This window comes from Pagrus major, chromosome 20 (assembly GCF_040436345.1).
Source record: "Pagrus major chromosome 20, Pma_NU_1.0".
NCBI lineage: Eukaryota > Metazoa > Chordata > Actinopteri > Spariformes > Sparidae > Pagrus > Pagrus major.
Window position 1 is genome coordinate 1,777,085 of NC_133234.1, and position 27,685 is coordinate 1,804,769.

The 27,685-nt window shown below is 41.6% G+C and overlaps 1 protein-coding gene across 4 annotated transcripts in view; it reads left to right on the forward strand.

The window, feature by feature from the left end:
• dnah9 (dynein, axonemal, heavy chain 9) overlaps positions 1-22,078 on the forward strand; it is a 174,669-nt gene extending 152,591 nt beyond the window's left edge. For all 4 annotated transcript variants that reach the window (XM_073489481.1, XM_073489483.1, XM_073489484.1 and 1 more), the window contains 8 exons: positions 1,580-1,807; positions 5,348-5,539; positions 5,695-5,886; positions 8,640-8,810; positions 13,006-13,188; positions 17,292-17,545; positions 17,627-17,762; positions 19,379-22,078. In XM_073489481.1, coding sequence (XP_073345582.1) covers positions 1,580-1,807; positions 5,348-5,539; positions 5,695-5,886; positions 8,640-8,810; positions 13,006-13,188; positions 17,292-17,545; positions 17,627-17,762; positions 19,379-19,606 — 1,584 coding nt within the window. In that variant the 3' untranslated portion in view covers positions 19,607-22,078. The remainder of the gene's footprint in view (positions 1-1,579; positions 1,808-5,347; positions 5,540-5,694; positions 5,887-8,639; positions 8,811-13,005; positions 13,189-17,291; positions 17,546-17,626; positions 17,763-19,378) is intronic.
• Positions 22,079-27,685: the final 5,607 nt, after the last annotated feature.

The following is a 27,685-nucleotide window of genomic DNA, read 5'->3' on the forward strand; positions in this document are numbered from 1 at the left end:
TCGGCAGTCCTGTTTGTCCCCGAGTCCTGTTCGCTGTGTTCCTACGTCAGTCTGGAGTCTGACTGCTCCTCCACTGCAGGGCCGCCTCCTCAGAACTGGAGCCCAGCTGTGCAGCTGTCCTCAGCGCTGCTCCTTGACGAATGTGTTTTTGTGTGTGTAAAAGGAAAAAGATTGCGTGCGTGCACCTGCATGTGTTTATGTGTGTGTGTGCGTGACAGGCGGTTCGATGTGCCATTGTGTTTTCCCTCAGGTTGTGTTTGATAGCAATGCATCAAAGACCTTGCCAGTGGTGTCTTCTAATGGGTTTTAGATTCAACTTTTATATTATTATGTAAATAGGTGACTCTTTGATGTAGTATCAGCGCAGTCATCACAGGGGCTGGAAGGCCCTTATCAAGACGACGTTGAGGGAACAAAAAATGTTGCACCTGAAAGTTAATTAAAAAGCCATAAAATAGTGGCTGCTCCTCTGTCTTGTTTGTTTGTCTGTCCGCCTGCTGGTCTGTCCCTCTCTCTCCCTCCGCTCCTCCCCCTCCTCTCCCCCTGTAGCCAGAGGATGAATGGTTTCATTACAGTGACAAGTTCTGAGGCAGTCTCTCACTTCTTCTGTTGGCTCCCTTTATTGCCAAACTATTTACATGCCAAGAGGAAGGGTTGTACTCTGGCTTGATGAAAAAGCGCTTGAATTTAGACTTTTAATTTGTATACCATTCATTATTCTCTAAGGCATCGAGAGGCAAACTTACTTATCCCCTTCTCAGCTTCAAGCTCCTCCTGGGCATCTCTCTCACAGAATGCTAAACTTTTCTCTCCTTTTGTTTTTTCAGCGACTTTCCCAAAAATTGACGTTCCGCTCCTTGTCATGTCCCGTCGTTCGGAAAAGAGGGCTAACTTCAGCCATCATAAGGAAGATTAAATATGGAGAGCAAAGGGAAATGAGAAAGTAAAGAGGCTTATGAATTAATGACTGGAGTTATTAGTGCTGTAATTAGATTTAGGGAATGGGCAGTGCTGCATGGTGAGATGTGGGGGGCTTGGCTGACTCCTTATCATTCACAGGATATCCTGTAAGTGTCAGGACAGTTGAGATGGAAAATTGAGCTCATCCACGCTTGTACGATACTACACGTCAGCTCCACTGCCCGCACTGCCGCACCGAGAGATGAATATGCAGAAAAGTCAGGCTGAAGTTACGCCAGAGAACGGTCGCTTAATGTCAGCAACCTGGAGATGGGTTTCAAGTGCTATGTACCATTTAATTTGGTGCCACATCAAAGTCACAGTGAAGAGAGGAGAATATGCAACATTTAATTGCTCCTTTTTGCTAGTTGTCATTACAAACATAAATTATACAGCCAATTCCAGCATCAAGTACCTTATTAAGCTATTATGTGTTATCCATTAAAGCCCATACTTTCACAGATATCCAACAGAAAACATTATCTGGGTGTAGATTAGTCTCTCTACCCTCACAGGGGACAATTAATTTTGCCTAACAACTTGTCCCCAACCAGTAACATTCAGTTCTCCTTTTTAACCCTAAACCTGCTGATCCTGTTTCCTGTTCGTCTGACGGCAGAACATCCACTTGGTGGCTCGCTGGTTGGGTACGTTAGAGAAACTCCTGGAGCAGCACGCGGAGGGAAGCAACGAGAACTTCAGGGTGTTCGTCAGCGCTGAGCCCTCCTCCACCCCTGAGGGTCACATCATCCCACAGGGCATCCTCGAGAACTCCATCAAGATCACCAATGAACCCCCAACTGGCATGCACGCCAACCTGCACAAGGCCCTGGACAACTTCAACCAGGTAATTCACCCAGAGGTGTGAAGTCATCCAAGAGGTCATCTTTTAATAATGACTCTTCAGTGGTGCAATGATTCAGAAAACACGGAAATAAGTTAGAATTTTCACATTTTGCTCTTCAACATAAAATACATCAGCAAATACCCCACATGTGTCTTAGGGGAGCACTATGTTGCTTTGGGGCAGAAATGTTAAAGGAATAGTTCACTCTAGAGTGAACTATTCCTTTAATAAGAGAAAGATCTTCATTGGCTGATTTTTTTTTTTTTTTTTTTTTTTTTTTCTGCCTAAACAAACTAAATAATCAAACTTTGTTTTCATGACTGAATAACCTGAATAAACAAACTGACCTTAAAGGACAACACAATTTATACTGCTTTACTTTGTTTATATGTGGCGGACCCTGCCACCTTTCTAGCTTCAAACAGTGTTCTGGGACCTTATTTTCCTCTGAGAACAGCTTGTTTATTCACTTATGGACAAATTACATTATTTCTGAGTTTGTATTATTACCTCAATAATATTGTAAATATTAAAATTCTGAGTTTGAATTTCTTCTCCAAAACTACATAGTGTCTCTTTAAAAAAAAAAAAAAAAGCTGTTGCTAACAAGTGTCTAAATGAGACCAAAGAGGTTGTCAGGAACATTAAACGTCCTCACAGCGAACACGGAGACTCATCTACTCACTAGTCCGTCTTTACAGGCCCATTTTAGTTACAAACTATTCTAACTCTGACTTTACAACTTGTAGATGGATCAGTTAATAGTAAAGTGTGTATAGTATAGTATAGAAGGAAGCTTAGAGGTGGTGACATTAAAGTCATGTGACTGCAGTGCAGTTCCTTTATAGCCATACGTTGGCTTTTTACCTCTTCTTCCTCTTACCTCTAAGGTAGACCTCTTCAAAAGTCATAAAGTGGTGTTCATCTGGTTAAAACGTTAAAACATGTATGTATCATAAACTTGTTTGTGCTACTTTATACTTGCACTCATGATTTATTTGACAAGTTGACTTAGAAGTGTGACTACTGCCAGACAAAGAATGCTGCATCAGAGCCAAAGTATTGTATTTGATTAAATTCATTTATTTTATCGTCAGTCTGAAACAAATAACACAGTTACCTATAATTGGAAAAATGCTGAATATCGGCCTTGATAATCAGCCAGGCCAATAATCAGTCTCCAAAGTGTACAGCCCACTCTGCTGCCCCCTGGGCCAAAAGAAAATCAATTAATACATGTTTAAAACTAGCCTTAACTAAACCAAATATGATTTTAATTTGCTGCCAAAGTCAATGCATATTCATAATTATATTCCAGTGACAAATTACATTCATTTTCTCATTTTCGTGTTTGCCATGAGTGGCAGTTGAGACGACACATGCCAATTTTCACTCCAGATTTCTCATCAAGTTGCCAATTTGCAGAAATGTGGGAGCTAGCAGATGGCGAGAGTGAACTTTCACTCACCCTGGAATTGCCTCTGACCCTCAGCGGACACATTTTGTACGTAGCACATGCTAACATTAAACATTTGTGTGGCGACGGTCTGCAGGAACGGGACAGAGGTCACAACAAAGCCAATGTGCTACTTTTTGTGTTTGCTATCGGAGAGTGACCGGACAACATCGAGCTCGCTGACCGCCCCACAGCCCCTGTTGTTAGAATGGATCAGTGCGCTGCAGTGGACTTTCTCAGCTTTTCTCTACCTTATCAGTTCTCCTCTCTATCTAAGCTTCACCATTAGCTCACTGCCAATGCATCTCCCCCGCACCATTACCTGAGTGCTCGGCCTCCTCCCAGTCCATTCCCACAATCCTTAATTTGCCGATGTCTATCTGCCTGATAAGTGCAACGTGCTTGTGAGCTCCGCCTTATGCAGAGCCACTGGGAGGTCCACTGAAGTAAGGATGGGGGGAATATTCCAGTCATGTGTACTCAGTGAAAGCTAATCAATGTTAGGCTAACTCTCTGTAATAGCCCACCCGCGTGGCTAAAGCCAGCGCTAAGCCACAGAAATGACAGTTTCTTTCCTCTTGACCTTTTCACTGGGAGATACGTACAGCTCCATTGCTTATTTCCATTCGCCTGTAAGAAGAGGAGCCTGGGTGGTCTACCGTTAACGTCTGGCCAAATGGTTTAGGTTTTTACTGAGATAACACTTGCGTAGCACTGTTGTGAAGTAAGCTGTTATAGATTTGCACTTGCCTGTTTGCTGAAACGGATCGATTCAGTTTATCTTTTAAATTTTCCAGTTATTCAGACCCACACATACACTGGTGCTAATCTTGAGCCTCTGTCTGTTCAGGTGTGTTTTTCAGTGCACATGCATGCATATGTGTGTTTGTGTCTCTCACTGTGCGATCTGACTGCGTCTCCCTCCAGTCTACAGGTCATGAATAGGGAGGCTATGCATCTCTTTCAGCTGTGTTGAGCAGAGGAGTACCATGCAGAATATTAACTAAATAGGGTGGGTGTGTGTGTGTGTGTGTGTGTGTGTGTGTGGCAGTCAGGCTTCACTGTATGTGCGTCGTAGGAGTCAGCTCCCTAGGGCACTGCACCAGGGGAAGTGAAAGGGCCTTCAGCGCATGACACATGCTGGAATAAAGAGAATTTAGCCTTCTTATTTCCATAGGGGTTATTGGCATGCTTATTTAACTGTCTCTCCCCCCAGAGATTACAATGCCATTTACTTCCAGTTTTTTTTATTGCCTGTCTGGAATAATGAGCCCAGGAGACGGGTGGAGGCTGAAAGCGCCTGACAAGTTGTGACAATTAAAAGGGAATCTCATCGTCGCGTTTATTGCAATCTAGTCATCTCATTGTGTGTCTGTTAGTGCGGCACAGTGCTGGGGACTTGACAAAATAAGAGAGATCACAGGGCTGCCTGGCACAACTTTTTACCTGTATGACAACGACGTGGATCCGTCAATGCAGCTTAAGAGGTGTGTGCTCTAAATGGAGGTGTCACTATTCTCCAAACCCCCGATCCGATTTCATTTACATTTTAAAGGTCACAATTCAATTTGATTTTAGATTCACATATTTTTTTTCAGCACTGACAGATATGCCATTGCTAGACTATCGCATCTGGATTTGTAAAGATCAACAGATCACTGATTTAATGCCCTGACGAGTGGCATTTACATTTTCTTTGGAAAAATAGGGGTATTTTACAACGCCTTGACTTATTCTGGTGGCTTTTTGCAGGTCAGGGTTGGCGAGTTCAAATAATATTCACAAAAATTTAAGTTTCCAGTTCAACAAAAAATGCTCCTGTTCTAAGATTCAACAATAAACAACATAAAATATTAATTATTTGTCTCATCTGTTCTGAGTGAACCCTCTTCCCAATCAAATCAATAAAGGATCTTCTTGAAAAGAAAATAAACCCCAAATCTCTGATGCTGTCTTAAAAACTGCTGATCCTGCTTTTGATTTTGATGATTGGAATTGCAAACTCATTGCGATCAATCTCGGATATGAAGATGTGACACCCGTACTTTTAAATGTGTAACTCTTTGCGTTTCTTTGTTTTCCAGGACACGCTGGAAATGTGTGCACGTGAGAATGAGTTCAAGAGCATTTTGTTCGCCCTGTGCTACTTCCATGCAGTGGTGGCGGAGAGGAGGAAGTTTGGTCCTCAGGGCTGGAACAGATCATACCCCTTTAACACCGGAGACCTCACCATTTCTATCAATGTCCTCTACAATTACCTGGAAGCCAATCCTAAGGTAGATGTTTTTCTGTTTTTCTTTTATTCCTGCGCAAAGGATTACAAAGAACACCATTTGTAATCTTAATTGGAAATCTAAACACATGTGACCTCAGCTAAACACCGCAGGCCACCTTGCAGCAAAGCAACATCCCCTCTGTGTCTGAATCCCAGGTGCCGTTTGATGACCTGCGCTACCTGTTCGGTGAGATCATGTACGGGGGTCACATCACGGACGACTGGGACCGACGTCTGTGTCGGACCTACCTGGAGGAGTATATCAAGCCGGAGATGATGGAGGGAGAGCTGTACCTAGCACCTGGCTTCCCCTTGCCTGGAAACATGGACTACAACAGCTACCACCAGGTGAGACAGACAAGACAGGTCATTTCTAGCCTCAAGATTACATGGAAAGCCAACTAAAGTCATTGCAGCCACATAAAGGAAAAACAGTATAAAGGGTGAATGCTGGTAATAAATACAATGTAACCCATGCTTACAATGCAAGAAAATAGTATGATTACTTTAGGTGTTTACCAGGGGCGACCAGGGGCCCCAAAGGGGCTTATATGCGGTCTACAGCAGCTTAATGGTGGTTTAATATCGCAAAAATTGAATCATTATAATTAAAAGTTTTTTCACTATGTGCTGTGTACAGTGTGGAGTTCTACAATTCAATGCTAAATCAATAACAATAAAACTCTTCCCATATGGGTCCCTGGGACATAACAGATTGTCGTTTCAGTTATATAAATACTTCTGAGGTGGAGCTGCTCTGTGGGTGGAAAGAGTTTGCCAGCAAGTCTGACTGGCAAACTTGGATGTTAGCAAACGGAGATTACAAAGTCATCTAAGAGGGAAAGTTGAAAGGCAAGAAAGTCAAATCAAGTGGAGCCAGATGAGTCATGGAACACACAAAATGTTCATACATGCACGAGAAAATAGTGTGAAGAATACATTTTGTGCTAGCAGCCATCTATCTGTCCTCTATCCATTCATTGACTGAACTGAAGTTGCGTGAGCCTAACGACTTAGAGTACATGCTTATGTTTGCTTCATGTATGCATGATGTGTGTAGGGAACTGTATGAAACTGCTCTTGGTCATGTGAGGATGTGTGTGCATTCGTCTAGGGTTAAAGTTGCCATCAGTCAAAATCTGTGTGTGAATGTTTTTATCACCTACACACACAGTATCAAGGACAACAATACGTTGTTCTGGAGGTATTCTTAATGGTATTTTAGAGTTTGTCACTGGAAAATGGTAAAAACAAACATTGACGACTGTGGGTTGAGTCACTAACCTGAAGCACCGGTTGTTTTCAAATAACAGTGGTGCCAGTAGTTCCTCCAAGGATGCTGATTGGTTCAACCACTGTGTGTTCTGCCAGTAGAGAATAGCTTGAAGCCTGGCAAGATCGATTTGCGAGATCACTTCATCATGTGATCAGGCGAATCCAGCTGCCTCTGTAATTGAGTCACTACGTCAGCCAGCGTCCGACACTGCTTATTTAATGAAGATGCACAAATGACATTTGGCTTTGCACCTCTCTTGTGTGAATGGGCTCCAACAGCTTGAACCATGCTGCCCCGGTAGTTAACCATTTCAAATGCTTAAAGTAAACAACATACATAAGCTCCATCCCCTGTGTGATGAGCATTAATAATGTTGACCTGATGGAACCTGATTTGCTTTAAAGCACATTATACACAGCTCCTGACAGCTCCAGGCAGCATCAGGTTACTGCTTCACCTCATCTGTCATGTGTTGTTATTTATCATTGAGCACAAACCTTGATTGACGGGGTGAAATGTTAAATGAGGTAGGTTGTTGTGTCAACTGCTGTTGAAGGCTCACATGTTAAGTATCAGTCTCAGAAATGAATAAAGAAGCAAGGCCACGCATGGACTGGAGTGGTTGTTTTTAGGGGTTGATTTTATTTAATGCTTTATGTTTTTAGAGCAGGAACCAACTTCACCCGTGTCCCTTAAGAAAAACTGACAACTGACAATATTTATATGAAAAGGAGTAGAAAATGTATTCTTGCAGACAGTCCAGATTTCCCCCACGAGGTCCCCGAGGAGGCAGAGGGAGTGGGGAGTACAACTTGTATTTAATTTTCCCTCAGTCTGGGTGCTGCTCAGCGGGCACATCCTGTCTGTCACAGTGGCTCCAGTGGGAAGGGCTGGAACGTTTTACATTTGGCTGTCACCACACAGCCAAGCTGAGAGCTGAGTGGTTGAGATTTGGCCCAAGATCAGGGGCTGTAAAGGCCTGTGGGTCCCCAGGGGTCTGTTAGGCCATCGCCTCACTCACAACCATCTGGAGCAAACGGTATATTTAGGAGTGGAGACGGTTGGATAGGCACAAAGACGGAGGGTGATTCAGCAGTTTTGCTCCTCTTTCAACAATATACAGGTGTATGCAATCAGCAAAAGCTAGCCAGCAAGTACAGAAGAGATCAAACAAGCCGACTACAAAGTGTTTCTGTATTAAAGGCCAATACATTTCCCATCAAAACTTTCATCAGGACATTATGATTAGAGGAGCGTTTTTTATTTAATGTAAGTGCCCCACAAAAACCCGCCTTTTTTCACTGGAGCTTCCACTTTCATCTGCACCAACTTAAAAGCATATTGATAGTCATTATGGACCAGCAGATGGAAAACGCCACATTTCCTTCCCCCTGTTATGGTCATTAACAGTCTGTCAATTGATCCTGAGTGTTTGAATCTCACCCAGAAATATCTCGTCATTCATATCGTTCCATTCTTTCCCTTTGTCAGCAGTACTTTAGAAGAAACACATGAGAGGGAAAACGGCTTTGGTGGTTTTCTGGCAGGAAGCAGTTTGAGTTGTTAATCTTTATGGTGTTAATGTAAAAGAATCTAAGGGTAAGTTAGGGTTAGTGTTTAACTATTATCTTGTTCAGGTCAAAAACCTGAAAAAGAAAGAAGAAACACCATTGTGACCATGTATCTCAGACAAAGTTTTCATAGAATTTCAAACTTTCTTAAAATCCTGAATTTGGCATTGAAACAGAAATCAATAAATCTGCATTTAGATGTCTGATGACATAAAGGTTCAACACAGTTCTGACGTGGATTTCTTCTGCTGCAGTACATTGACGACACGCTCCCCGCTGAGTCTCCCTACCTGTACGGCCTTCATCCCAATGCTGAGATTGGCTTCCTCACACAAACATCAGAGAAGCTCTTCCGCACGGTGCTGGAAATGCAGCCAAGAGACGGAGGAGGTGGTGAGGGCGGCGGGACGACGCGTGATGAAAAGGTAAAGAAGAATCTATGGAGTCTGAACCAATTTGAACAGACAAGTATGTACACTCTGCTCGTCTGTAGTGCCTCCGCTGTCTCACTTTGGTGGCAAGCTAACAGGTGAGTGTGACGATGAGGAGTCGTACTTTTGTAGGCTTACCCAGAAGTCAGCATCGCTCTGGTTCACCCGAAAATGAGCCTTGGATTGTTGCAGTAAAATGGCTCAAACTGATTAATGTACAAGTTGTAAAGTCAGAGTCAGAATAGTTTGTAAGTGGGCCTGTAAAGACGGACTAGTGAGTAGATGAGCCTCCGTGTTCACTGTGATGACGTTTAATGTCCCCGACAACCTCTGTAGTCTCATTTACACACTTTTTAGCGGCTGCCGTTGCTAACAAGTGGTAACACTCTTATTTCAGGTATCTAACCAAAAACCCCAAACAGATAAAAAAAAAAAAACCCATTCAGACAACCCATTGACTTTAATATGAGGGAACCAGAGGTGACTTATTTCCAGGTTTTAGATTTATTCCTAAATGAACCTTTCCCCCCTAGTTTCAACAGATGTTCGACAGCCCTATTGTACACTGTATGACCAAAAGCATGTGGATAACTAAATGGAGTCTATGGACATTATGTACCACACCTGTATGAGATTGTTGACTCTCATTCCAAAATCATGCTGATTAATCTGCTGCGGTAACAGCCTCCACTCTTTCTGAGAGCACACTGTGGTGTGGTGAGAAGACCTGGTGTTCCAGTCCATCCTGAAGGTGTTGGATGGGTTGAGGTCAGGGCTCTGTGCAGGACTGTCAAGTTCTTTATTGACCTGGCTTTGTGTGCAGGGGACTTGATATGTTGAAACAAAAACTGTTGCCACACAATCTGAAACATTATATAATATATCATTGTATGCTGCAGCATAAAGATTCCACTTAATTCAAACTACAGGTCTGAGCAAAAACTGGGATCAGCCTAGAATGGACAAAGTATGACAAAGAATAGTGCTAGTGACAATATCCATTGTTTATTATTTTCTCAGTTAATTACTACCTAATGCTTCCTATAGCGTGTCAGAAAATAGTGAAACATCCCCTTTGTAATTTTTCCACAGCCAGAGGTAATGCATTTCAGATAAGAAACTTATTAATTAAAATATTTTAATGATCAAACAATCATTTTGAGCATCCTTTAAGCAAAATCAGCTTGTTCCAGCTTCTTAAATGTGAGGATTCGCTGCTTTTCTTTGCCATTTAATGATACTACATGAAGAGTCTTTGGGTTTTGGACAAAAGAAGCAATTTGAAGACACTCTGGGAAATTATGATGAGCATTTTATTAATTTTAATGAATTAATCGATTAATAGAGAAAATGATTGGCGCATTAATCGATCATAAAAATATGTTAGTTGCAGCCTTATTGCATTAAGGTGTCTTGTTCTATCTGACCAATACTCAGAAACTTGAAGAGATGACGTTTACTACCACATATGATAAAGAAAAGCAGCTTTGAGAAAAACAAAGGTTAAACTGGCCTCATCAGTTAAGACATTACGTATCCAAACCCTGTTGGGGAATTTTCATGAAATGTTCTGTGGTCAGAGGGTGCTCTATTATTATTCACTGGATTTGTTTGGTTAGTTTGAACTTGATTTCCATCAGTGGTCCCAAAGAGTCCCAAAGTGTTTGCAGTTTTGAATTGTTTGACAATTTAACCTGTAACATTTTCCCTTTTTCCTCTGAGCTGCCTTCAGGTTTTAATATTCGTCTTATTCCTCACTGTATCACAGATATAGTGTAGTACCAGCTTGTTCCAGCTCCTCATTGACGATATATGACCTGGGTAGGATTGTTGAAATACTTTACAATACATTTTCTTAATGTCAATATTATATAAAATGTTTGCATGGAAGAAAAGAGAGCAGGGCACGTAAAAAGAAGTAGAAAGTGAATGATATTATTAATACGGCATTTCACCTGAAGTTATAATTCTAATGATAGTTTGAAAAGGTGAAAAGTGAAGCCCTCATACATACAAAAGTGAAGCCCTCATACATGGTGTGTGGAGATATCCTGAGCAAAACTGAGGTCTTTCACAAAGTCGCCTGTCTCACTGAACTCTGGGCCAGAGCGCCAAATCTTAAATGCATGATGACAACAGGTGACATTTGCTGTAGCTGCTGCACACTGAATTTAAAATAAATTGCAGACCAACTGTTTGGGGCCTCTGACAGCACCCAGGGTGATTTTTACAGGGGTGGCATTTTCTGGTGCATTTTCTGGTTCAGTACTGCTCTGAAAAGAAGCTTATTTGAGTATAAAAGCTCAAACAAATAATTCTGTCAGAGAGTGCACCCCCTCAATGGAGCAAGTGTCACTTTTTTAATACCATAAAAAGGGGTCTTGGTTGACTGTTAGCTTTGTTAAAAAGTAATGTATGCTTATTGGTGCTTGAAACTAGCAGCAAAATGTAAGTCAGGCTTTTTAAAAAAACTTATCAGCTTGATTCCTCCTCTAAAATCTCTTCTTTGTTGATAAGGGCAGGGCTAGTTTCATGCTTGTGAATGATACAGCGGTTCTTAGGCACAAATTAAAACACTATTGATCCTTAATGATCAATGCAAAACATTGTACATTATGAGTAATGAGGTTAGATTTTGACAACATTTCATCAGGTTTAGCCCAGTGTGCTTCTCTCATGTAGCAGCATTACATTCCACTCACAGTGGTAATCATCCAGTTTTTCTGAAAGACAAATACCCTAAAAATGTCTGACAAACCCAGACTGTCATTTAACAACTCTTACAGCTGTTCTGAACCATCTGGATGAAAAATACTTGTTCTGCTGCACAATAAAAAACAGATTTTTAACCTTCCTCAAGCTGTGACTCCTCCTGTCCTGCAACCATCTTTGTTTGGATGAAGGCCTAATTATAAAGTACAGTGCATTTGGAAATGTGATAAATATGACTGGTGCTGCAAATTGACTTTGATGCTGTTCACAGGGCAGCAGTGAAGAGGGACTGGCGGGGAGAGACTCTGTGTTTCACTGGCAGATTGACTGTAACAGTCTGAGGTGAAGCTAGTCTGACCAGAGTTCTGTTTAGATTTCGGGGGAAATGGCAGGAGTTGTTGGCTAAGTTCTGTTTTTGACCATCACCAGTAAAGGGACCTGGCAACTTGCTTCCCTGCCAGGCGAGTGTCTGACATGCCCCATGTCTCTGTCTCCGCACATGTCCGTAACTTAGTTGTGTTCAGCCTCTGAAGTTTGAAACTACGTTAGCTGGCCGGTTTTATTGAGTACGCTAAGCTAAGAAAAAAATAGTGCAAATAACAAAAGAAACTACGCTGTCACCAATTAACCCAGCGTCTTAATATAAAATAATAAACGGGGCATGGAGAGGTAGTGCAGTCACCAGCAACAACAGCTTCTTTAGCGTAATTTAACAGGTAGTATTGCTCTACTAAACACTCTATATCAACAAGCTTAGCCACGGATTGCTCTTGTGTGTGTGTGTGTGTGCGTGTGTGTGTGTGTGTGTGTGTGTGTGTGTGTGTGTTCGTGTGTGTGTGTGTGTGTGTGTGTGTGTGTGTGTGTGTTCGATGTATTATGATGTGTGACCTTTCCGGCTTGCAAGCCTGGATACTCCTGTCTTTACAGATGACAGCCATGCAGAGTTTACCAACGAGGCTCACTTTGTATTCAGTGTGCTCAGACGCTGCCAAACTCAGATCAGATATTCGAACTGAAAAATCCATAGATATGATGACCTCATATCCTTTGTTCGGCACCTAATCCGTTGATTGATTGCTAATGCTGGTTGCCTTGGGAAAATGTTGACACAGACGTTAGCTTTCATCACTTACCCACAAAAATATGATGTGAGCATTGATTTTCTGGAGGGATTAGACTGTTATCGAAAACAAAGAGCTGCCTTGCAAAATATATCTTCATGAATATTTATGAAACTGTCTGTTTCAAACTGTAACAGTTTCTCAGGCTGTCAGCGTTGGCAGTACTGAGTTTATCTGACACAGATAACCCCAATCTCTCGTGAGTCTTTTATTTCAATGAGCATTCTCTCCCCTTTGTGTTTGTTGCCTGGGGTATCTTAAACTGTAACAGTAGAATGGATCAAACAATATATTTTACTGCCAGTTCAGTCAATCACTCATTGACACACTTGCTTGTTCCTTCAATTAATTACCAGGTGCGAGCGGTGCTGGAGGAGATCATGGAGAAGCTCCCGGAGGAGTTCAACATGGCCGAGCTGCTGGGGAAGGCGGAGGAGAGGACTCCGTACCAGGTGGTGGCGCTGCAGGAGTGTGAGCGCATGAACCTCCTCACACAGGAGATCAGACGCTCCCTGCGAGAGCTCAGCCTGGGACTCAAGGTGAGGAGGCTGGAGTGGGAGCCAAACTCCTCACATTGTTACATTAAATAACTGTTTGAGGCCCGAAGAGGTCAAATTAGTAAATATCTCACAAAAGAGGAAAGATTAGAGAAAAATATGTTAAATGAATAGAAAATAATGTTGCATATCTGTTTTCTTCCCATCTCATGATCATCTCAAGATGTGACCTGTTATTAGGGGCCCAACCTCTGACCTGTACAGGACTATGGTTGAGTTTGCTGACAACAATTTTTTATTTTGTTTATAGAATTTTAAAAATGTAGAAATGAAAGGAATATTGTTACTATATTTGCATCTAATCATTCAAATTTCAAAAGAAAGAAAAAAAGAAAAGTAATAACAGATGTAGTTCTATGTATTTCCATTCAGGGAAATTAGAAAGAAATCAAAACTTTTACATTCAAACAACCATCTCATCAAAACAGTTCCTGTTTTCAACATATCCATAATACCTAAAAAAAAAAATGACATCCCGTGTGAGTGGGTGACACTGAGTGAGATCAGTATGTGTTTCATGTTTCATAGATTTGACTTGATTTACAACTCCGGGGAGCACCATTTCTGACTCTAATAACCCTTTCACAAATAACCCACTAACGCCATCTGACATCTGGCTTTTGTCTTTAAAGGCTAACTCCACTACTTTTACACATTAATGTGTGTTGACAGGTCTCAGGGAGTACTACTGCATATGTGAAAAAAGTAGTATAAAGTCTTTTGTGGCTCCAGAGGAAGCTGCATGTAATCTGATACATTTCCTCCAGTGATGTCACTCAGTGGCTAAGTTGCATTGTGGGTACCAGGTTTTGAATAAAAAGGTGATATCTTTGTTCTGCTGTATCCATTTTAATCATTTGTTTTTAAACTGTCCAGAATGAGTCCAACAGTGTTTAAAGGAGTGTAATGTTAGACCAGTGGACTGCTTTTTAAAACCTGGTGCCTACATTACCCACAATGCAACTCAGCCATTGAGTGACATCACAGGAGTCAGTTTATCAGACGACATGCAGCTTCCTCTGGAGCCACAAAAGACTTTATACTACTTTGTTCACAGTAGAAGTCCCCAATGCCTGTAAACACACTTTAATGTGTAGAATTGTGGAGTTACCCTGTAATGGGAAAGAGTACAACTGGTTTCACAACTCTGCAGTAGTCACAGATATTTATAAGCTGCAGCTCCGATCTGCTGTGATGGAAACATATCACTGTAACATAACCCTTTTCTGGCTCTGTGCTGTAACACATCATGTTATGTCTATTACAGACCAAATCTCATCATTTCCTGATGGTTAAAAGGCCATCAGGAGCCATGGGTTAAATCACAGAGGAGCACAGTGACTATTTCCCCCTGTAACTTTAATCCTGTCCGAATGGGGCTCATTTCTCACCAGGTTAGGGACTCCCTGGAACCACCTCAATCCCCCTCAGGTGTCCATAGATGAGCAGGCTCAGCAGGAATGGTGTTGCGAGCTAAATACCTTAAACATAAATCAAATAAACTTCTAGTCATCTGTCCCTCTAAATCCACCACAAAACCCTCAATTATCCTCAACACCTACGATTCACACGTCATTGGCTCGGCTGCTGTTGACTGTGACATGCTGCTGCATTAGTATTCCTGCATAACTAAACCTTTTTTCTCCGTTGTTTGTCGGAAGCCCAGTCTTCAGAATGACTCAGAGATCTGGCTTACAGAGGAATGAGACGTCTGCGCTCTGTGTGTCAAGCCTAACCGAGTCGTGTGTTAACAACAAACGAAAAGAGAAAGAAGGGGGGAAAAATGTGTAAAAGCGTTTGTCGAGAGTTATGAAGCTTCGATCTCCCGACACTACAAGCCTCAATAAATCGGCTCAGTGATTTAAAAGCCATGTAGACCATTGTACCAGCAAATGGAATCATATTTCGTCTTTATAGTGGAATAAATAGGAACTATCAGGATGCTAGCCTTGGTGAGATGGTGCAGCTTCATAGTGCCACAGTGTCAAAAGTGACGGATCAGGATTATTCTGAGGACTGTTGTGAGGGTGAAAGGTTCCCGGTAAACCCACAGATGTAGATCAATCTGCAGAACCTTATCACTCTCATAACAAATTGTTATGACTGTCACATATGGGTATCTATACATCAGCAATACATCAGCTGCAGTCTCAGTGGTGAAGCAACCCACTGCTTTCACTGCTATTCTGTCCCATTACTCCACAGAGCCATCTTCTCTTGGCTATCTTACAGCATGTTTCCTTATCTGGTGTGGTGTGCTTGTCTTCATGTTTATGTATGCATCAGTAGTTTCTGAGGGCCTGTTACCGTTCCACACCTTTTTTGCGGCTGGGAGGTGTCACCTCTAATGTTTAGCTGCTGAGACAAACAGGAAGTGACACACTGAACTCCTGCTTCTTTTCTGTAATAAAAATTCACAAACCAACCAAGAACTTTTCTGTACAAAAGAGGCAGCAGCATCTGTCAACACTGAGAATAGCCGTCCTAATTAAAACAGCTATTATCCAGATGATCAGAAAGAGGATAAAAGCCAGAGTATACAAAAGATTTCTCTAATATCCACAAGCAGTCTGTTCATCAAAGCACAGCAAACACTGTAGAATTCAAATTATAGCAGTAATAAAATTTATTTCTGTCTGAGATGAAATTGAATCTTGTATTTCTGCTACAGCACACAGATCTTTCAATTACACACCCTGTGCTCGCCTTGAGCAAAAGATAAGTACCCAAAAGGGTGAAATGTTAATTTTATAGTCAGACAGCAACGATGACACAACACAAAAACAGCTGCAGTCTTTGTACCACGACCCACATTAGCTTTTTTAGCCATGATATTCTTATCTACAAACATGAGGCGTTCCAGAGTATGCCAAGTTCAAACTCCGTCCTTGGGAGGTACAACTACATTCAATTAGCGACTGGCAGAACAGCGTTCTTGCTGACATCACCAGCTCGGTCAGGCTCTGCTGATTAAACATCGCTGTAACCTGTTGAGTGACAAAGTAAATTCAACCCAGAGCCCAATGAATAAGACTTTAAAACATTACCTCTTCTGTGAACATTTCTGCCAGACTCCTGAAGATAGATCATTTCATCAACAATGGTGGTTGTTTAACGATGAAGACAACAAGAAATTACATACTGTGTGTTTAAAGAGCATTTTTACCTCCAAATAAACATTATGATGAATTTTTTAATTGATTTTTATTTTTACTTTACTTTACAGCCGGCCACCTTGGCTCTCAGGCCTCACTTTGGCCAGCCCTGACACTGACAGTTAGATAGCGTCAATAGATACACTGGCTATCTTCAATGTAATGTATATTTTTTAAAATAAAGCAGAAAAAATATGTTAATTGTTATTCGAATGTGGGGTCACAGCAACATTTTTAAACAGTTTAATATTCCAGAGAAATTACTCCAATCAGTGTATTTGGGCACATTAATGAAGTAAATCCACAATCATTTTTTACATCAAATTTAACTTTGTTGAACTTTGCGCTGACGACGCTTGAACCATCCTGACATTGTTAACCTCAAAGAGTCAAAAACAGAAGAAGCTATTGTGGCTTAGCCCTGTGCTTCCTTTAGCTTAGCCTAGTGCTAGCATGAGCCTGGCTGGCTTTTATGTTAGCAGTTCGTTAGCTAGCCCTGTATTACTTATTTGCCAAATTCCTACTACCGTCTGTTTCACGAGGGCACAGCTGTTTCTGGTTAAAAAAAACAAAGATCTGACCCTTTAACAAAAAGGTCTCTCTGCAGGGATCCTTTCTATACCCATAGGATTACTGCAGCCATCCAGCCCCTGTTGTGGCTGCCAGATGAGGCGACTGGACTGATTCCAAAACTTTTTTATACCTACCTTAGTCATTCACACACAAAAATATGTAAACATAGGAACTATGTTTAAAAATAGCAGATTTCCCCCTTAAATGAGACTTACTGATTTACTCCAAGGAAATCTCATTTCTTCCTGTCAGTTATACAAATATTAACAATTAATTTAAAAATGATGTTTGACTACAAAATGGATGATTAAAGTTGGAAATTAAATGTTCTCCCTTCCTGTGGCCTGCACCCCTCAGGGAGAGCTGACGATGACCAGTGACATGGAGAACCTCCAGAATGCCATCTTCCTGGACATGGTGCCAGACAGTTGGACCAAGCGGGCCTACCCCTCCATGTCTGGCCTGGCCCTGTGGTTCACTGACCTGCTGGCCAGGATCAAGGAGCTGGAAAACTGGTCAGCGGACTTCGTCTTGCCCTCTGTTGTGTGGCTGGCTGGCTTCTTCAACCCGCAGTCCTTCCTCACAGCCATCATGCAGACCATGGCTCGAAGGTAGGGTTGGTGTGCATTATGACGTGAGGGTTGAAATGTGATTTAAAGAATGTGGTTTCATACAGTGTGTTTGAATGACAGGAACGAGTGGCCCCTGGACCGCATGTCTCTGCAGTGTGACGTCACCAAGAAGAACCGTGAGGACTTCAGTGTCCCACCACGTGAAGGGGCCTACGTACACGGGCTGTACATGGAGGGTGCACGCTGGGACACGCAGGTACATGAGTCATTCATTGATTTCTTTATTGGGCTGACTTCACATAGAAGTAGCAAATAGCCGATCTGACATGTAGTCCGCAGGGAAGGCATGGATACAAAATCAAAAACAATGCACTTTGATTCACAAGCACCTCGTACAGAACATTCCTGTACACACACTACTTCCGATGATGGATTATAGAAACACGTGAACATAAGGTGAGCTCACCTCAAAATGCATCTTTAAATTTCAGTCAAGGAGAGTAACTTCGATATTTTGCCCCTGAAGGGCCTCCACGTTCCCTTTGTGGCTTAATTTTCTGCTTTGCATCCCGCTTGCGTTCAGCTCTGGGAGCGCAGTGCATTACTCAGCGTCCCAGGGCTCTATCTATCTACATACACACAGCTACTGTATATGCGCCCAGCTTTCAAGGAGCATCCCTGTAGACTTCTTAATTAGGGAATGTGCAGAGTGTGCACTTGAACACTTAGATCGCCCTTTAGAGGAGTGGTTCCTTTTTTCTTCATTAAAGTTGGAGACGCAGGCAAATAGACAGGCGGACAGACGGGCCGGGCGGCTTCTCCTCAAGACTCCTCCGCTCTCCTCCACCTCCTCCTCCTCTTACTCTCTTCATGTCCTCCTCTCAGCCCCAAGGCCAGTCCTGTGCCACTGGCCGTGAGTAGCAGAGAGTGAATAGGAGAGAAAGCAGCGCTCCATCTGGACGCAGCTCTGTGCAGCAGTAAAAGTCAAAGATTTATGATAAACTTACTCATCTATATTAATGAAGCTTGCATTTTATTCAGAGGGGTTCAGACATCAAAGACAGCGAGATGGTGTGTATGATAAACACCTTGTGTGCTGAATAGATATGATAGAAATTCAGACATTACACAGGGGAAGCTTGTGAGGTCATGTGATGGACATAATTTAATGTTGATGAACATTCTCTCGATATGTTGTGAGATTATACAATAAAGATAGATATCTGTAACCGTAGAAACGGTGTATTTACAGCATCATTAAACAAAACCACATTGAATCTCAGCTGCTTTAACCTACCCATCATTACCCAAACAGACACAAAGTTATTGGTATTTAACGCCTCTTTAAAGTTTAACAGCGAATGCCGACGCAATTAGGGCTGTGTCCTCTGAGCTTTCCAAAGTCATCAGGATTTACATTCATTCCTGAAAGTCACTGTGCATGCATGGTGAAACTTCTGTTTGTCAGGCGCTAAGTGTAGGAGGATTAATTAATGAGACAGACCACTCTGTTTCAGTGTGTTTATAGAGTGTGTATTCTAAGGCAGGGCAGCATGACTTCGACTCAAACTCTGCTGACTTTCACCACTTCTCAAGGATGCCACAACATTGTGGAAATCTAACGCAATGGTGCCGACCTAAGATTAGTCAAACAGTTATTTTTTTTCCCTCCTACAAAAGAATATTATTAATTGCAGCTTCAATGGCAAGTACAGAGTGTGGATGAAGTTTTCACTGCGCCTCAAACTAATTTATAACTTCCTTCAGCTCTGTGATATGTTTCTGTCTGTGGTTGACTGGCTTGTCATCCCCCCACACACCTCCCTCCTTCCTCCTCTCTCCACTCCTCTCTGAACTGTCTTTCTCTTTCAGACTGGCATGATTGTAGACGCCCGCCTCAAAGAGCTCACCCCGACCATGCCGGTCATCTTCATCAGGGCCATTCCTGTGGACAAACAGGAGAACAGGAATGTGTACCAGTGTCCTGTCTATAAGACCCGCCAGAGGGGACCCACGTATGTTTGGACCTTCAACCTGAAGACCAAAGAAAATTCCTCTAAGTGGACTTTAGCTGGAGTGGCCTTGCTTCTGCAGATCTAGCAGGAGTTTGTGTTTTATTGTGGTGGTTATGGTGCCAACAGGGTTAGATTTGTCAGAAGAGATAACAGTCTTCCTCTTCCAAACAGAAAGGTTAGTTCAGAAGAAACAAAACACATCCTCGCTCAATTCAGCGCTCTCAGGGGTTTTACTTCTTGCCTTGTCTGGTAGGACCACAAGCTTTTGATGGCTACTGTTAGCAATAGATACTGCCGTGTGACTGACTGATTACTGAGTCAGTTTACCTTCTTTATAACTCATCTCTACTTGTGCTACTTGTTGCTAAGTTTTAGCATGTCACAGATCAACTTTTCATTGGGTTCATCACACAAGTAAAACAATATATAGTACTTTACATATTTTACATACATATTGTTCCAATATTATTGATATATTGTATACAATATATTGAGGAGACATGTTTGTTGTAGTGCCTTTCTCTTTTTGAGGGACTGGTAAAACATGCTAAGCAAGGGTCACACCACAGACCAGATTACCTTGCTTGTACTGTAAGAAGGTAGTCAGTGCATGTAACATAACTGCACTTGTAACATTTTTAAAACTTAAGTCAATGCAAAACACATCTCAAATATTAGAATGGCACTAAGTGGAGCACATATCTAATCCAATATCAAATTCAATAGCCTTGTGTCACTCTAAATTTTAAACCACCCATGACTGCTTAAGCTCACCAGGTCTGTAACAACCAACCACTAAGACAGGCAGATGGAAACATAATCTCCACTGTGTTGTGGAGAATGATATATTTTTATAAGGATCTGTGTCAACTTGTACTCACTCATAGAAACCAGCCACTGAAATAACCTGATTTTTTTTTTTCATTGAGATCTATACATTATTATCTGAAAAATTAACAAAATCTCTCAATGTTAAAGAAAGTGAGAAAAGATTCCTGGATCCGTTCCTTAATTCAGATCACGCCAAAAGTTAATGGGGTCTGTTCTGGGCAGAGATCCATCCTCCATCCAAGTTCTGTAGTTTAATAGCTTTTGTGTAATCATGCCCACAAACCAACCAACCAACCAACAAACACATGCAGGTAAAAAACACAAAAGACGGTTATCAGAGAAACAAACTAAATAAAGACTTGTAGCAAGCCAATATTTCTCTATGATATGACATCATACCATTCATGAACAGTCATGCAGACATAATATCAAGTCAAACAGACTTTTAAAAACGCATTTAAAGGCCCCTTTAATAAAAGTTACTTTTCAGTGTTTGTATTGGAGTTATTGTGACGCGGTGTTTGGGTCTGTCACCCAGCAAAGACTTCCACTAACTTTGTTAAAGTCTGACTGGAACAGGTGCTACAGTAGAAAAAACACCAGACCTTGTTTTCAATATTCAGTTTCTGCTGAAATGTATAAATTTTATCAGTTTTTGTCAAGATTAGTTTAATAGTTATTTTTCAACACAAGATTGTCGAAAGAAATTCCAGTTGTAGTTCCCTGTGCTACATGCAAAAAACACAAAAACTGTACAACTAATGAATACATAATCAAGTGACAAAAATAAACATTCAACATCATCATCATGATAGTGCTGAGGGTGTCTTTTATTATCTTCCAGGCTTGTGCAGACACCTCGCCTCACCATTATCACTGCTTGATAGATGGATACCTATATAGGTAACAATCCTCAACCAGTGATGTCTGTAATATGCCATAGCAGCTCAGACAGCCAGTAGTAGTCAGCTGGAAAAATGTACTATTCACTGTAATTCATGCTCACTCAGTACTGTCAGCTGCAGGTTGTGGTCGTCCCCGGAGAGTCTCACTACTCCAACAACTCTTTAAACCACCTGATTCAAGAGAATCTTAGGAGATTAAGAGTAATTCTCCATGCCATACCCTGTAATTACCCCCTGTGGCCACAGTGACCACTGTTACAAAAGTTACATATTTCATTTCACATTGCACTGCATTATTAATGCACATCTGATCACCACAAATCTTTCAGATTTTCTCCATTTGCCCAAATGAATTTCTTCTGTCAAAGCTCTCTCATTGTTCCTTTTTTGCTATTCAAAGATTCCACTGTCTCCTTGCCTTTAAATGCAGCTTTCTAAACCTCCAATAGTAAAATGTTAAAATCACCCACAACTACTTTGAAGATCTTGTTCGAGCTACTGTTTCTAAGTTATTAAAATGCTAATTATCTGTATGCGTTTGAAAATAAATCCTAGTAATATCATGTATCTGTGAGTCACTTGAGGAGGTGTTATAATGCTGAAGCTGTTTGGGGAATATCACAGAATAAATTTAACTATTGGGTGATTTCACACATTGTAGCTGGATCCAAATCTGTTAAACTACCTGCACATTTTCTAATCACATAATCATGTCTTAAATGATCATATACAGTCTATATTTTTGTATGTATACAAAAAACTTTAAATGAATTTCCGCTTTCTTCCAGAAACTTCCAGAATAAAGATGCTTTATCTTGTCATTCCAGATTGTGCATGTAGGTTTATTTTCTCATACTCTACAATATATCCCATTTTAGTGACAATATGCAGTCATCCCGTATCTCCCGTTTCCAGTCTCCCAGTCCTGCCGCTTCTCTTCCGAGTCTTTAGACCAACTCTCTCCCCCTCTCTTGCCTCCTCCTTCCACTTCACTCCTTTCTTCCTCCCTCTTCCCCCATTTGAGATTACACATCCCTTTCCAAAGCAGAAAGTGTGGGGTGTCACACAGGTATCCCTCAATGTACAGTAGATGCGCACACACGCACGCACGCACGCACGCACACACGCACGCACACACTACAGTATAGCCTGGCCCTAAAATATCTGCCTCCTCCTTTCTTTCTTGTTCTCTTGCTGCCTCAGCCCAGGTTCCCCGGCGTCTCCTTCATCCTGTTATTGGAGAGCCTTAACAACGCACACAGAGACAGAGAGGTGTGAGGAGGAGGAGGAGGAGCAGATGAGGGGAAGTAGGAGGGGGAAAGTAATGATGCAGGGTGAGGCAATTTATGTAGAACTCCCAAATTACACCTTCAGGTGGCATTATGGAAATAGATTCTGCCTGTGCGCACATGCACAGTACCCATGCAACTGTAGTGTGGAGAAACAGTTTGGCCTGTAGTGCAGCAGTGCTGCTGCAAGCATGTTCTAATGTGATGAAGTCCCTCACTGTTAGTTACTGTTGCTACACCTTTCTACGCCAAGCTCTCCGTTTCACCATGGCACAGCTGAGTCTGAGGTTTCACACAGACATAAACAACAGAAGAAAGCTCATCATTTCTGATGATTGTCAAATTCGCCAGCTGAAATGTTGATAGTAGCAGAGCAGGTAGCTGCTAATAGATCATGCTAGCTACCTATTAGAAGTCGCTAGCATGGCCGCTGACAGGAGGGAACAACAGGTTAGTTGTCAGGACCTCTCTAACCCTTAAAGGAGCAATATGGAAGAATTTTAGTTTAAAATAAATCAAAACTCACTAAAAATGTAATAAGATCAACAGCATATGAGGAATTTAGAGTTTTAACTTCATTTCAAAGCAGCTACATGAGTAGGTAGTGGATACTCTGGTGACATGCTGCCTCCTATATGTTTGGGGGATGATGAGGTGGCACCTTTAAAATAATTGTCCTAACCCTTATAGCTATTGCTAGCTTTTTGTATATAACTTAAACCTACCTTAGAACCTAGTAAAAATCCCTGTATGCACTTGGTGACTACCTGAGAGAAAGCTAAAAACAGTATCCTCACCATTTCTGATCCATGTATAAGACATGGAAATAAAAGAGCAGCCTTGTTACCGTGTTACTGATTAGGTAGTTAAGTCATTAAATTATTTGTTCCAAGGTAGCTTTGTTCGAATGCTTACTGTAGAGCAAGTTACTAGCTAAGTTTAGCATGCTGACACACAATGGCAAAAAATGCTGATGTTTAGCAGTTATGTTTAGCGTGTTCCCCATGTTATTTTAGTGTGTTAGCGTACTTACAGCACTAAAGTACAGATGAGGCTGATGGGAATGTTTTACAGGTACTTGATCGTAAAGTATTGATCGGTACAGATAAGTAGGAAGATCAGATATCACATTGTTCATCCTGAGTTTTAACTGGTTATATGGAACAGCCTCCATTTAATATATGATATACAAAGGCAAATGAGACCATCAGTAGGAAGCTTGGCTATATTACCATCTAATCATATAAATTCATAATGCCTTCACTGGGTTGGATTCTGACCTATTTGGATCAGATATATCATAAAAGTAAAAACTATTAAGGTGGAGGGCTGAGGATGAATTGAGTAGTGTCACATCCTGAAGAAAGGAGCTGCTCTGTAGTCTGGTGGTACGGCACTAAAACAAAGTTTCTTTGTGGCTGCCTAAAGATGGACTATTTGGAAGTACACTTGGTCACTTCTGTAGCTAGGTTTTTTTGGCATGCTAACATTTGTAGTTTATGTCAAAGCCGACAAATGTTCTGTTTTCTGTCCTTTATAATTATGCTTTTTTGGTTTCAGCTTTGCACTTTCTAAAAAAAGTACACCATCTTCCCAGCTCTTAAGCACCGGCATATATCCTTTATTTATGCTCATGGAATGGTGTAGGGCCCAGAAGATGAGCTTCTCCTAGACCAAAGAGTCCTCCAACCACCTCTAAAGATAAACCACTGTCCTGGTATGACATGGAAAGCCAGATGCATAACACCTCTCCAGAGCAGTTAATGATGGGGCTTTGCAGAGCGCGGCAGCTACAGACCCCTGGTCTCAAAAGGCTACAAACAGCGTGGCGATTCATATTTCATATTTGTAGGTAATATGAGTGTTCTTGGCATGCTAGTGAGGAGAGAATGCTGGAGTCGAAGGGGGGAAATCTATCAAAGGGGTTCATGCTCAGAATTGAAAAGAAGGTACCTTTAATCATGTGCTTGTGTAAGACGTCAGGCGGTTGCTAGGTTACAGGTCAGTGCAGAGAAGCTTTATAATGTGAATGCTATAGAGATGCCTTGGTGTTGATGATATGTAAGCATGCAGACCTCTCCTTTGAGTGAAATGTGATAACATGATTGCAGGGCTCAACACTGACAAATAACTACAGAGGTGATGCCTTGAATATCTTTGTACCATCCACCACGACATTCTTTACATGTTCTACATACATATATACCTGAATGTTGATCATCTAACAGGAGGGCAGGCTAATTATCTTGTGCTCATTTGGTGGAATGCAGACTTTCATCGCTACTTTCTGTCAATAATTTATTCTTTTCGGCTGAATCTTTGGTGCTAAGCAGTCACTTCTGTGCTGTTTTCGCACTACGCTGCCCAGAGATCACTTGTCAGCCAAACAGTGTGTCCGCCATGCCTCCCGAAATTCACATCACACTCCTTCTGAGCACTGAGAAATGTGCTGTCGTGACAACCAAAAGTGCTGCCAAGACACCTCGCTAGCAGTAATTTTCACAACAGGCGTGTAAAGTGCTGATAAATAGCACGATGTTGTCTCTGCCTGTAATTCTATCTAAACCATTCTCCTCACTGCTCTGACCCGCAAGAGTCGGCAGTGGCAGAATGGCTGGATTAGCCGCTCACAATCCCGGTGCAGTGTGGGGGCCTCGGCTCTGCGCTGCCTCTGGCTCCTCGCGTCCCGCCGCAGCCAGCAGAGTCAGCTGCTGTGCAGACCAACTGCGAGAGGAGCAGTTTTTGGCGAGGGCTGGAGACTGGGGTAATTGGCTTTGACAGAGCTGATGAGTTGCTAATTAAATGTTTATCTGAATCTGGCATCTGTCGTAAAACAAATGTCTGTTAGCTGCCTACAATCTGTGGATTATCACAAATAACTGGGGTTGGGTCCTGCATGCGGGGAGATAAGCAGGGAGAGGACGGTGATGTGGGGCACGTTTAGAGCAGTCAGGCAGAAACTAGTCACAGCAACAGCACCTACTGTGTGCATGTTAGGAGCTTACTGTGACTCATAATGGCAATGATTATCTCCATCCACATTCAAGCTGGCACTAACTAACACACTGAACATTATGTGGCTAGTATAGTCCCACTTATTATTTTTGTCTGATTTTGAATTTTGAACTGATTGAGATCATTTTGAAATTCTATAATCAAATCCAGTTTATAATTAGATATATTAAAAGAGTGAGTTGAGGGTCAGTATAAGGTATCTGTCTGCCTGGACTGTGCTGCTCTGGATAAACCACAGGACATGCTGTCTTCATAGGGATTATTTCTCCTGTAAATATAAGAAAGGATGATCCGGAGTCATTGTTTTTAGAAAGAAGTACTGCTGCTTAATGTTTGAAGGTTTTAATTTTTTTTGGCTTCCAACAGCATAAACGTCAGGTCATCTCCCATGGCACTCTACCATAAATCACGGGCACACCTGTTTTTGCTCGCTTCATTCCGCATTTGGATACTCGTCTGATAATTCTAATAGGTAAGCCCTTGTTTTTGCTCGCTGCCACCTGACATGTTGCTGTTCAGCTGCGTAAATCAGGAAACCTCATTGAGATCAAGATCTCTTCAGAGAGTCTTTCAACTTTTAGCATCCTTTGAAGTTCCTTCCATTTATAAAGTGTCAAAGTGCTGAATGCAGTCTTGCTAAGCTTAGTATTTACTGGTGGCTTACCAGGATTTAGCCAGTGCTGGGATCTACTCTGACAGACACGTCGATCACCAGTGACTCCCAAAACAACAAAAAAATATCACTGTTCCCAGAGCAATGTGACTGTTGTAGTGTAATAGCGACAGGCCTACCAGGCATTTATCATACACTCGCAGTTTGGGTAGGTTTAGGAAAACATTGTGTTTTGGTTTAAAATAACTGTTTCTTCTGTAACTTCAGTTACGTTATATACAGTATGTGAAACAGACTACAAACAGTAGTCTAGAATTTGAGAAGAGATATGATGCACAGAGATCTAATATATTGATAGTGAGGGCAGAGGGTAAACTGAACCCAATTGCCAGAATAAAGGTTGGGAGTGTATGTTTTGCAAACCACAGACATGTTGAAACTTTGTTTCTTCTGGTTCGATTTTCTGATGTGACAACACTGTGCTTATGGTGTAGTTAGATTTAGGCACACAACCCATTTGGTGAGGGTTTGGAAAAGATCATGTTTTGGCTTAAAATACCTGTTTCTGTCAACACAGACATGGCTGGAAATATCCCAACCTCTCCTTAAAAATCAGTCAGTGGTTTCATGCTTAAAAGTTTTGAAACGACACCTCAAATAGTGGTCCCTGGCACGTCAGCCACCTCATGGAGCTACCACCATCCCTGCACCTCTTAAATTAAACAGTCCCCTCACACACTGAAGTTAACATGACATGACACATAATGTAGACATTTTGAAATGACACAGGGTGCAAATTTGAACTTATACATGTTTGCAGAAATGTGAAAATGATTAAAATGTGTCCTCTGACGGTCCAGCCACCAGAATCCAGAGAAAAGCGGATCTGAGTCGCCTTCAGGCGTATTACCTTGGCCACACAGCAATCAGCTGAGCACTCTGAGGACTACCGTCCTACCTCAGTGGGAAAGCTTGTTGGGGCAAAAAGTACTTTCACCTTTTCATGCTTTTTGGAAAAACAAAATCAATATTTTACAAGTAATATTCTCCTAAAATAAAACTAGGAATGAACATTAGTCAAAGAAAAGAAAACTAAATGACATAAGTTTCTGTAATAAAGGTGCAAATACAACACTTTCTATTACAAAGCATCAGGGTTCTACCAAGGAAACAAAAGTCCATTTACAGTACAAAGGTTTACATACTTAGCATTTTTCCCCATTATTATGGAAAGCACGATAACCATTTTCATTACATTTTGCTATTTGCAGGATTGATTTAAATATATATGGGTTTTTCAGTTTCTTTGTTTTTTGCTTAGTTGTTAACTTTAGTTTTGTTTTGCACAGCAACTCAGAGCGAACACACACTGACCGCGGTGCATCAGTGAACGTCATCCCTATTCCTTTTCTATGGGACATGAACAACTAACTTCTCAGGGCATTGCAGCTGACAGTGCCCGGTACTATTTGTTTTTTTATGTCTTCTGTGTGTGCCTCTGATGTCAGCTG